Source organism: Podarcis erhardii (genome assembly GCF_964252035.2).
Source record: "Podarcis erhardii genome assembly, chromosome: 1".
Classification (NCBI taxonomy): Eukaryota; Metazoa; Chordata; class Lepidosauria; order Squamata; family Lacertidae; genus Podarcis; species Podarcis erhardii.
In genome coordinates this window covers 128,484,288-128,496,090 of record NC_138497.1, presented here as the reverse complement: position 1 = coordinate 128,496,090, position 11,803 = coordinate 128,484,288, and the positions used below count along the sequence as shown (strand labels likewise).

At 40.8% G+C, this 11,803-nt stretch overlaps 1 protein-coding gene across 1 annotated transcript; it reads left to right on the top strand.

Moving 5' to 3' along the window:
* The first annotated feature begins 420 nt into the window (after positions 1-420).
* Positions 421-11,202, top strand: CLK1 (CDC like kinase 1). Its single transcript, XM_081840177.1, has 13 exons — positions 421-601; positions 3,475-3,632; positions 3,926-4,151; positions 5,462-5,552; positions 5,918-5,984; positions 6,448-6,564; positions 6,877-7,043; positions 7,193-7,287; positions 7,370-7,499; positions 7,891-7,973; positions 8,831-8,910; positions 10,722-10,812; positions 10,908-11,202. The coding sequence occupies exons 2-13, from the start codon at positions 3,475-3,477 to the stop codon at positions 11,049-11,051; spliced, it is 1,449 nt and encodes a 482-aa protein (XP_081696303.1). The 5' UTR covers positions 421-601; the 3' UTR covers positions 11,052-11,202.
* Positions 11,203-11,803: the final 601 nt, after the last annotated feature.

Genomic DNA, 11,803 nt, shown 5'->3' with positions numbered 1-11,803 from the left:
GAAATAAATACAGTAAATGGACAAAAGTACAAAGATTCAAAAAATCTTTAGGGGTATATGTATCCCCGTGTCCCCCCATAAAAAAGCACTACAAAATAAAATATTTTGCAAAAGAAGCTCAACAACTTGGCCCAAAAAAAGTTCAGCTTTTGTGTCTGGATTTTCACTTTTTGAAATATGGCAGCCCTAGGGCCTTATGCCCATAAACTTTTTTTTGGGGGGGGGGAGAGACTCAAAAAGATTTTATTGTGGGGGCGAAGGGACTTCTGCTAGGAGTTGCCTCCTGGGGCCAAGGAATATAATAACACAATCAGGATTACCACACCGAACAGCGAAACAGGTGGGCGGGGCTTATTCCATCCAATCGAAACCCATGGGGAGCGAGGCCCGTGACGCTGCCGCGCAGGCGCAGCCATTGTGACGACCTTCCCACTTCCAGAAGGTTCCTCGCAGCCGGCGCCATTTTGTCGAGGCGGACGGTTGTTGTTTTTTCCCCCCCCCCAGCGGCGGTTGCTGAGGCCGGAGAGGAGGAGAGACGGGAAGGCTCGTCGTGTCCGGAGGCGCCTTTTGAGAAGCGGAGTCGACTCCGAAAAGGAGAGCCGTAAGTGTCGGGTGTGGGTCGGCTCGGGGCCACGGAACGGCCGGTAGTAATGGCGCGTGAGGGGAAATATCCGAGGGGGGGAAGGGGGAGCTTCTCCTATTTTTACCTCACGATTTTTTCCCCTCAGGGGGAAACGCACCGGGATGGGGTTGGCTTGGCTGGTCGAGAATGGCTTCCCTCCCTCCAAAGCCGAGCCCTTCCCGCCATGTTCTCCTCAGGGAAGGCGAGCTTAAAATGGCTTCGAGGCCTTGGGTTTGGCGTCGCCTACGCGAGAGGCACGTCGCGTCCCTTTCTAACCGTCCGAGCTCCTCTTGTGAAATTAATCCGCTTTTTTGGCGCTTCCCCGGCTCACACATGTCGGGGGCAAGAACCACCTGCTTTTTGTGTCGTCTCCCCCGATTTCTCCGAGAACCGAGGCAGTGCAAACACGAGCGACATAACTTCCCAGTGCGTCACCGGCGTCGTAGTAATAAGTGTTGTGGTTTTAGCACAGCCGCGAGCAGGACTGAAGGGATATCTATTAAGGGGGTTGTTGTAAAAACGGCGACAAACAAGATCATCAACATGACCTGGCAACCCGGGGGGGGGTCTATAGCCTAAAAATGCCTTCCGCAGTAACAAATGGAATCAAAAAAATTACGAAGGCGGAATGGAAGTGGGCGGAAAGGAGATGGGTCCCTCCAGGGAATAAATCCGGTTGGGGAAAATCACAAGCGCGAAGTTCCCTTTTTTTCGTCTCTGCTTGTTCAGTTCCTGTTTACCACTCTCCCCCCCAAACCGTACTCGGTAAACAAACCCTGAGTATTGGCCTTTCTAAAACTGAGGGCGGTGGTTAAAATAGCAAAAAGGGACTGCTTGTTGATAAGGAAAAGGATGTTTGCATAGCCTGGCTAAAAGCAGGAAAGAGAAGAAAAGCCTGTGGTGCTGTTGCTGCCCCGTGGGAAGAGGGTGCCTGAGCTGCAGTGTCGCCACCAGAAAAGGCCTTGTTCTTAGTACCTCCCAGTTGTAATTCCCGATTGAGCTTGTTTCGTTGGGACGTGAAGAGAAAGAAAGGAGCTGTTCAGAGATCTATAGGTACAGTAGTACCTCGGGTTACATACGCTTCAGGTAACATACACTTCAGGTTACAGACTCCACTAACCCAGAAATAGTGCTTCAGGTTAAGAACTTTGCTTCAGGATGAGAACAGAAATCGTGCTATGGCAGCAGCAGGAGGCCCCATTAGCTAAAGTGGTGCTTCAGGTTAAGGACAGTTTCAGGTTAAGAACGGACCTCCGGAACGAATTAAATACTTAACCCGAGGTACCACTGTATAGGTATATAAATAACAGGAGCGAATTCAAAACAATTGAGACAGAAAAAGAGGCAAACTGGTAGGCATCACCCATCTGAATATGTGCCTGTCTGGATGCTCAGGTCTTCTTCATCTGAGATCCTTCTGTATTCCCTTCCATCAGAGATGTGGGGGCTGGCAACTGGTGGCGCCCCAGCTAGGGTATGCCATCTCCAAGAAGGCTTGTTTCTCACTTCCCGCGAAAGAACATTTACTGAAATACAGTCAAACACTGTGAAGTGTATTCAGGAGCTAGGTATTGGGTAGCTGAACTATACAGTGTCAGTCACTTGTTCTTTTTGTTTTTGTGTGATTGTGGTTGATTATGTCAGTTTCAGTTGGTTGCTACTATAGTTTGTATACAAAAGGGGTTTTAAAAAGTTATCCTATGGTGTTAATGCCCAGTAATATATAATTCTATTAGCATAGTAATACTGTATTGGCATACAAGTTGCCCAAATTTGTGGGCACATTTTGCCACTGGCTATACAGGCAACTCATATCTGAGGCACGTTTAACTTGTACAGTTTCAACTTTTATGTGGTTGTTGGCTGGCCAGTTGAAATTGCAGAAATTAAATGTACAGAAGGTGGCATGCTTAAAAACTAACGATGCGCAAAAAGAGCTTTTAAGCTCTTCTTGCTTACTGGGCTCTGGGAGGCTATCCTGAGATCTCAGATGACCTCACAAGATCTTGCTGGGAGCCTTTCAGAGCCCAGCAAGCAATGTGGAGAGCTTAAAAGCACTCTACCTTGCTTGGTGGGGTAGACTCTTAGGGTGTGCTGCCTCTGGAAGGTAAGACTTCTCACGCTGGGGCATTTCAAGGGGTTTCAATTTTCAGCACTTGATCTGTACTGTGGGGTGTAAAGTGCTGTGCTTTTCCATTAATATGAGTGCTTTTTCTTTTCCATGTTAGGCTTCATATTGCAGTACATTAATGGGGATTGCTGTCACTGCAGTATTTTGGAAATCCCTGCTAGTCAGTTGCATAAGCCGTTGGTAGTATTTAGTCTCGTTGATGTGTTTTAGGTGGCAGCAGTTTTGAGTATAATCATTAAGAGTAATGTGTTGCTAAAATGTACTGAACTCGCACATACATTGAGAATTAAAATGTGGGTTTAAAATGAGCAGACGAAGAAATTACTTGGTAAAATATGCAAGCTTGCATAGTAACTTTGTGGCAGTACTTCTGATCAGTTTGTTTTTTGTTTTCTGCTTATATGTTTTTTTTTTAATGTAAGATTTCTGTAGTTCTAAAGCTTACACTGCATTGTGAATATGGATTGGTCCTATTCAAATAATTACTGTTAATATGAGTCTGAGGCATTTCTGTGCTTCAAAGTGTAGGGCCCCAATAAAAAAATTCTCATTTGACTGTGGTAGAATTGAAGCCATTTAAATTGTATATTTAAGTTTGATCTCATTGCACTGCTTAATAGACTGATAGGAAGAGAGAGATTTACTGAAAATAGTTCTAAAACTGGTGTATACAGAAAAAGTTACTGTTGACTTTTTGTCTCATAATTGTATGTATTTACAGATGCGGTATTCAAAGCAAACACACTATTCTGATTGGGAAGAAAAACAATGTTTGGATCCTAAAAAAGGCAGCAGCCATCATAAGAGAAGAAGAGAATCATACAGCAGTACGCATGAGAAAAAGCGCTGCAGATATACTCAAACCCAAAATTATGATAGGTGAGTTAGTTCACCCCCACCCCATATGGCAAGTCTGTATCTTATTAAAGTTATCAATATGCATCATAGTATTGTTGAGTTGGAACGGTCATTTAGTCCAACCCCCTGCGATGCAGAAATCTCAACTAAAGCATCCATGACAGATGGCCATCCAATTTCTGTCTTCAAATTTCCAATGAATACCTTAAATCTCAGTCTGAATTTGAAATATTTGTAAACAGACATAACTTGCATGCATGAGAACTGCTAGTTTAATGTTCCACATTATATTCTTTTGTTTGTTTCTCTCCTAGCCTTTATTCAGATGCCAGCTCCTTCCATGAAAGAGATAATCATGAACGCCGTTATGTGGAAGAATACAGATACAACTACAGTCAACTGTCTGAAACCAGGCACCATTGCAGAGACCATGAAAATGGTTATCACAACCACAGTAGCAAGTCATCGGGGCATAGCGGTGGAAGCAGTTACAAAAGAAAACACAAGACTCATCATAGTAAATCACATCATTCACACGCGGTATGTATAATTTAGAGCACCTTGAATGTGATTATACATATAACTATTCACTTGAATAATCACACAAATGAAGCGAGTTGGAGATGTATTTTAGCATAGAAGTATGCATTTTCTGCTAGATCTTACGTTCCTGAAATGGGAAAGTTCTGTAACATGTAGACAAATATTTTCTAGTTTTATTACTATTGCTTGTTTATCAGGCAGTATTCCATTTTTTCTGCTTGAATACCTGAATTAGGCATTCGTTGGAAGTATGGCTAATATGCACCATGAATATTGTTTCCCCTGTTAGGCAAATTCAGTGGAACCAGTGGCTTCAAGTTACATTCTGAATGTCTTATTGGACAGTACAAAAATGAAAGTGGAATAAATGCCTTGTAAACTGATACTGATGTGCTTGTGTTAAATGTTAAACACTATTTATTAGATTAACGTAATCTCTCATAACCTTTGTGGAACAGCCAAACAAGACCGTGATCCCAAATCAGGAAGGTTGATGGTGCAGGGAAACAAGTTTCTTTGCACCGATCTATCTTACCAAGCTAGCACATAGGTGCTCCAAGGATGGGAGTTGCATGTTTAGTACAGCTAGTACTGTTGGGTTATCAGCTGATGGACTTGGTCCACACATTTCTCTTCCCCACTCCCAACCATCCAGTAGTGGATCAGTGCTGCCAGAAGTGGTGCTGATAATTGGCTGAGGGAGGGAGAAGTCGACAAGGATAGCAGTGGGTGCTGTGTAATGCTCAGGATGGATATGTGTAATACACATATCTCCTCAACTGAAGTGGTGGCTGTGTGCAGTTAAGTAGGTTTTGTGATTTTTGACATTACTCACAGAACACCTATAACAAATTATGTGTACTGTACAATATGTACTTTAAACGCTTTACATTTTGTTGACACACCTTATTTACCAGTAAAAGGCTGCACATTATGCAGTATAAATTCCAGTGCTTGTTATGTTACAGCATTAAACAGAAGACATTTTATTTGCAAATCTTAAAATATATAGTTTTTCTAGTGAACCATATTTTTAAAAGCGTTTATATTGTGTGTTATTGCCTTGCCACTTGAAGTACCTTATCTGAAAATCTGTTCCTTGCCATGTTTTTCTCCTGTAACCCTAAACTATGTGCCCTGTGAAATTCTGGGGAATTTGAAATTGTTCCTGCCAACCGTTTGTGGCCTGGCGCGTATCTGAATGCCTGAATATCTCCCTGCTGAATGAATTTCGTATTCTGCCCTGAATTCACTCGGGTTTATTGATTGGCTGGATGATCTTGGTGCCGCGCACTTGCCGTTACCAGAGGAGTCACCGAAGGAAAAGATCGAGGAGTGTAGAGGATGATGAGGAGGGTCACCTGATCTGTCAGAGTGGAGACGTACTAAGTGCAAGATGTATAGAATATTTTTCAAAACTTATACACTTTTCAGATAGAATAATTTCTTTTAGATAAGAAGCCAGGAGTCTTTGGAAGTCCTTTCCTTTCTTTGGTTTTTTGTTCTGTGTTTTGTTTTTTTCTTTGGGGGGAGATTATTTTTATATAGAAGTTAAATTTTAATTGGAACTTCTTTTATAGTGAGCAAGTTAATTTAGAATGAGATAGACATAACTGTCTTGAAGAGTTGTCCAATTAAATATTTTAAAGATGTCTAGTTACACTTTTTTTAACATAGCGGCACTACCTAGAACATAGCATGGTATTTTGAATAATGACAATACACCACTGTTTGTATAACTAATTTCTCCCCTCTGTTTTTAGATGAAATTGTCAGTATTCTGGGTGAAGGTGCTTTTGGGAAAGTCGTGGAGTGCATTGATAACAAAGCGTAAGTTCAACTTTTTTCTTGTAAGAGCCTGACACCTAAATGGTGACACATAGTTCTTTCCCTCCAGATGAAACAAAGAAACCTAGGTACTTAAGATGGCACTTACACATGCTCATCTCCCTTTCCCATCTGGTCTCAATTCTTCTGTCTTTTCATTGTCTAAATCTAAGTTGTAAGCTCCTCAGAAAGGGGATCTTTTTGTTTGTTGTTGTGTAAGGCACCATGGTGCTATTAGAGTGATAGTAAAATGGATACACCAGCTTTTTGTGGTTCAGCATTTCCCTGTTAGCATTGTTCATTCAGCTTGTCATTTTCCTTCAAAATAATATGCATTTCCACAAAAATAATACGCTAGAAATAATTTAAGTGTTGATATGAATAGTTATTTAACTGAACAAAACTTGTTTAAACTTCGCTTTATGCCATGGAGTAGTCTTGTGACTTTTCAAAACTTTTTTTTTAGGGGAGGCAGACATGTAGCAGTAAAAATAGTCAAAAATGTTGATAGATACACAGAAGCAGCTCGTTCAGAAATAAAAGTACTGGAGCACATAAATAAATCCGATCCTAACAACATATTGTAAGTATATTATAAAAATGTGAAGTTTTTACAAATGCTTGCATGCTTTGTGTTTATTTGTGTGATTCCTTTTCAGAAGAAAATAATGGGGGCTTCCATTGGTGTACTGAATACAATTTTTTTGTTTATGTTAAATTTTAAATTTGTAAGCTCAGTTGAGAACCCTGGATCATCTCTAGCTGAGCTGAATTTTGAGTACACCTATTAAGATAAATGGGCTTTAAGTGGGTCTACTGTTAGTATAACTAACATTGAGTATTATCCTGACTATTTTGTAGCATCTTGTGAATGACATTATTATTGTATTTACAGTCGCTGTGTCCAGATGTTGGAATGGTTTGAACATCATGGCCATGTTTGCATTGTGTTTGAACTGCTGGGACTCAGTACATATGACTTCATTAAAGAAAACAGTTTTCTGCCATTCAGTCTTGACCACATTAGGCGAATGGCTTACCAGATTTGCAAATCTGTAAACTGTAAGTACACATAGCACTTTATTTCTGTTTCTAAAATGTCTCTTAAGACTCAAAGCAGTTAGTAGTTAAAAGAAAAGGCACAATTGAACAGCATATGTAGGAGTTCTGTTTAACATCTCTTGTAATAATTTTCTGACTTCTCTTTACAGTTTTGCATTCAAACAAGCTAACCCATACAGATCTGAAGCCTGAAAACATACTGTTTGTGAAGTCTGACTACACAGAAGCATACAATCCCAAACTGGTAAATCTCTCATTTCTTAAAAAGCTCCTCTCACCATTGATCTCTTTTGCGCGTATGCTTAGTAATTATGGTATTATTTCAGAAACGTGATGAGCGTACCCTGAAAAATCCAGATATCAAAGTTGTGGATTTTGGAAGTGCAACATACGACTATGAACACCATAGTACTCTTGTGTCTACAAGGCATTACAGAGCTCCTGAAGTTATTTTGGGTGAGTAGAAAAGTAGTCTAGAAAGTTACTTTTCTTGCAGTACTTTTGTGAGTCATTTTTAGACCATGCTTAGTGAGGCTGCTTTAGGAGATGCTAGTATCAGTTTCTGTTTACCTTCTTGGCACCCTGTGCATTTTGCAATTTCAGCCTAAATGCTAATTCTAAGTTCTAAGTGTAGCAAATGTTGGTTTCATCTTGAACTTACATTAGAATTAGGGTTTCTTTTTTAGGCAGTCTTGTTTTGTGACTTTCCCATTTACAAAATATTATGAACCTGTTTGAAGAGCTCTTTAAGCAATTCAGTTGCAGATCAGTAACACCTTAGGTTTGAAAAAGCTACATGATTTAATGTTATTAGATAAGCATAATCCTTTATTTTCTCTCCTCACAGCCTTGGGATGGTCACAGCCTTGCGATGTTTGGAGCATTGGCTGCATTCTTATTGAATATTACCTTGGATTCACTGTATTTCCGGTAGGAAACTGCAGAAACGTTGGCTATAGAGACAGCAGTGACAAATCTTACTTGGGAACATGTGATAAGATGTTTTACAGAAAATGCTATCATAAAAACAAAGAGCTAAATTTTGTTTTTTTTAATGTTACCTGATGAATCAGAATAAACTCCAGTTTGTGTGAAGTATTTGACCTTCAGTTCTGCAATAGGACGGCAGCCTCTCTTCTGATGTTGCATTTCAAATTTACTGACTAGTTGAATTCCAAAAAGGGTTGAGAGGAATGGAATAGTACAAACCCTTCTTGTTCACATGGACTTAGCTGGGTGTTTCTTCAGTTTCAGAGCCCAGTGCTGTGTCCCTTTATAGCAGTACTTTGTGTAGTGGGTGCCTACTGCCATTGATCAGTTTCATGAGCCTTACTAAGTTGCAGCTGCTGTGGAGAGCTGACTGTTTAGGAGCATGCTAGGTACTACTTAACCTTACCTTATATAGGTACTAGTTACAGATAGGTAGCCGTGTTGGTCTGCCATAGTCAAAACAAAACAAATTCCTTCCAGTAGCACCTTAAAGACCAACTAAGTCAGTTCTTGGTATGAGCTTTCGTGTGCGTGTGTATCTGAAGAAGTGTGCATGCACACGAAAGCTCATACCAAGAACTGACTTAGTTGGTCTTTAAGGTGCTACTGGAAGGAATTTGTTTTGTTTTTATATAGGTACTATTATGCAAAAACAAACTTGCTATCCTCAAAGCTATGCAGCTGCCAGAGAACCCACACTCCAATAGTAGTTGGCTTTATATACTGTGAATAGTTCTAGCTTTCCTTTTGAGTTTTTCAAACACACTTATATGGCAATATTCCATCTTTATTAACAGACACATGACAGTAAGGAGCACCTGGCAATGATGGAAAAGATACTGGGACCGCTACCAATTCATATGGTCCAGAAAACCAGGTAAACTTTTTTCAAGGTTCCATTTCTATTTCCCGCCCCATAGCACAGTGCCATCCATTTCTATTTTACGTTTCCCTTGATCAGTTTGTAGTCATTGTTGTCATAGCAGCCGCTTCACAAATAAATGTTATAATGAATACAGTCCAGACCCTCCTTGGAATATTGGGCCGGCTATAGCTAATGACTTACGCTTCACAATTGGGCTTTCCCTCCTCTCCTTGTGGCCCCTGCAGGGGCGAGAGAACAAGGGGAGGAAAGGGGGTATTGTTTAATCTGGCAAGCTGAAATGCTTTTCCTGACAGAACAATTGACCTAGTGCAACTTAGGCTGGTTTATACTGGTGACAGTGTCCATGTGTACCTTGGCATGGGTGTGGACAATACTTCCATAATGCACATAAACACATGAGGAAGCTATATGGTAAATTGCCCGTGAATGGGAAAAAACAATTTTAAAAATAGTCTGCCTGCTGTTCAGAGGCCTCAGACTGTGGACATGGAACATAGGCCTTACATAAATTAAAGCCAACCAAGTTGATGCCCATCACTACCTAAATTCCATAATGTAACCAGATACCTGTGTGTGAACATATACGTTGGGCATGAAAGTGCTTTGTGTTTGAGGCTCTTTAACAACATGCAGCGACTTCTGATGGGAACCCATTCATCTACAAATACAAAGTCTGCCTGTTTTAAGCATGGTTTAGGAGTTATAACTGCTAAGTGCTTATAAATTTAAATGTATTCACTAGGTTGACCTGGAAGTAGGTTTGAGAAATGTCCTTCCTTGTTCTATAGGCAGTTGTAATTTGAAGAATGTTTTTACTTGCAGTATTTGGTTGCATAATTCTAGAGGAACTGAAACCTCATGCATTTTCAGATCTGGTTGCAGATACTTGTTTTAATATTTATAGACCACCTCTCACTCGTCAGTGTGCATATTCAAGAATATGGTAGTGTAGAGTATAAAATGGCTTGCTAATGCCAGTGTAGATCAGTTGCTGAGTCACTATTTGAACTACTTGACTGCTTGTTTTTTGTTTGAGGATAGTAGCAGGAAGTATGGCTTACATAACTCAAGGTAAGCTCAATGTAGTATTCGTGCTCAGTGCACTGCTAGTTTTAGTATCCAGGACTACGAAAGTATTGTACAGTGGTACCTCTGGATGCGAACGGGATCTGTTCCGGAGCTCAGTTCGCATCCTGAAAAGAACGCAGTGCTTCTGTGCATGACATTTTGAGCGCATGCGGCAAAACCTGGAAGTAACACATTCCGTCACCGCGGAGCGCAACCCAAAAAACGCTCAACGTGAAGCAACTTTCACCCGAGGTAGGACTGTATAGGGGAAATGGTACTAACATGAAGTTGACATGTCAAATGGATTACTCAAGTTACACTTTGAACAGTTTAGTCGTACCTCAGAAGTCAAACAGAATCCGTTTCGGAAGTCCGTTCGACTTCCAAAGCGCAGCTTCTGATTAGCTGTAGGAAGCCCCTTTGGATGTTTGGCTTCCGAAAGAAGGTTCAAAAACTGGATCACTTCGGTTTTTGATCGTTCAGGAGCCCAAGTATGACTGTATTCATGTTTTCTAAACATGCAACTCATGCCTTCTGGAAGGGGTAGCTTTTGCCATGGGAAGATAATTCTGCCCTTAAAATGCGTTTAAGAACCCTGTTTTTTAATGGAGTTCTAAATACACCCCTCATACGTTGTCCCTCAAAGTCATTCTTCCTTTTTCATGAGAAATCTCAAGCAACTGAATGCAGCCTGTCACTCATAATTATTACTTCTTCTCTTTTTACATAACAAGAAAGCGCAAGTACTTCCACCATGACCAGTTGGATTGGGATGAGCATAGTTCTGCTGGAAGATACGTTTCGAGACGCTGTAAACCCTTGAAGGTAAGAGGTGTAACTGCATAACCATACAATACTTTCCCCTACCCCTCATTTGTTTAGTGTCAGGGTGGTAACTTTCTTTTCCCCCTTACTCCTAGGAATTCATGCAGTGCCATGACGCCGACCATGAAAATCTATTTGATCTCATCGGGAAGATGTTGGAGTATGATCCAGCCAAAAGAATTACTCTTGCAGAAGCCTTGGAGCATCCTTTCTTTTCCGCGTGTAAGGAAAAGATATAAACAACAGAGTTCCCTAGGCGATTATAGACTGTGTCAGTCAAAAAGCAACTTTTTATGTATTTATTTTGTAATTAGATCTGTAAATTTCTTTTCATATGTCTTGTTCATCTGTTAAACCTTCCACTTGAAATAAAGCATTTGACAAAAAGAATTTGCCCTTTTCTTTTTCCTAGTCTTTAATGTTGCGGTTTTGTTAAACGGCTGCCGCCCACACATGCAGCCTTGTTGCAGTTGGAACAACAGGTTCTGTTCCAAAGTTAAACAGAATGACGGAAGTCCCAGGTTGGCAAACTAATTGTTCAGATTTCTATACAGTTAAACAATGCACATCATGTCAAACCGACAGGTGTGAAGCCTTTAAAAAGGACAGAACCTGCATTTTCACAAAACTCCCTGAAGTATCCGGTCTTCTGGCCCAGGGTGAATGCACTAGGGAAAAGGCACAGTTGCTGTAAATGGAGCCTATTCCAAGTTTTTACTGGCAAAATTTGTTAGGGAAAAAGGTATTTACCTGCATCTTGGTATACACACAGGGCTTTGCTATCTGAATGCTCATCCAAAACCTCTCAACGCATGCGGCTGATTCACATAGCTAAACTGCTGGAGTTTGCCCACTTACATTTCACTAGTCAGAAGCAGTCATTTTGGGTAGAAACAATGGACAGAGGGAGAGCAATCAGACACACACGTTTTTCCTTTGGCATTTCAGGGTGGGAAAGCAGGACCTGCATGTACTGAAAAAGATTGGTCCG

Bases quoted from the DNA above. Each gene is read 5' to 3' on its own strand.
- CLK1 (XM_081840177.1), top strand. From the start codon at position 3,475: ATGCGGTATTCAAAGCAAACACACTATTCTGATTGGGAAGAAAAACAA. The intron at 5,553-5,917 runs GTATAGAATATT...CTCTGTTTTTAG, and splicing joins AGACGTACTAAGTGCAAGAT to ATGAAATTGTCAGTATTCTG. The intron at 7,044-7,192 runs GTAAGTACACAT...TTCTCTTTACAG, and splicing joins GATTTGCAAATCTGTAAACT to TTTTGCATTCAAACAAGCTA.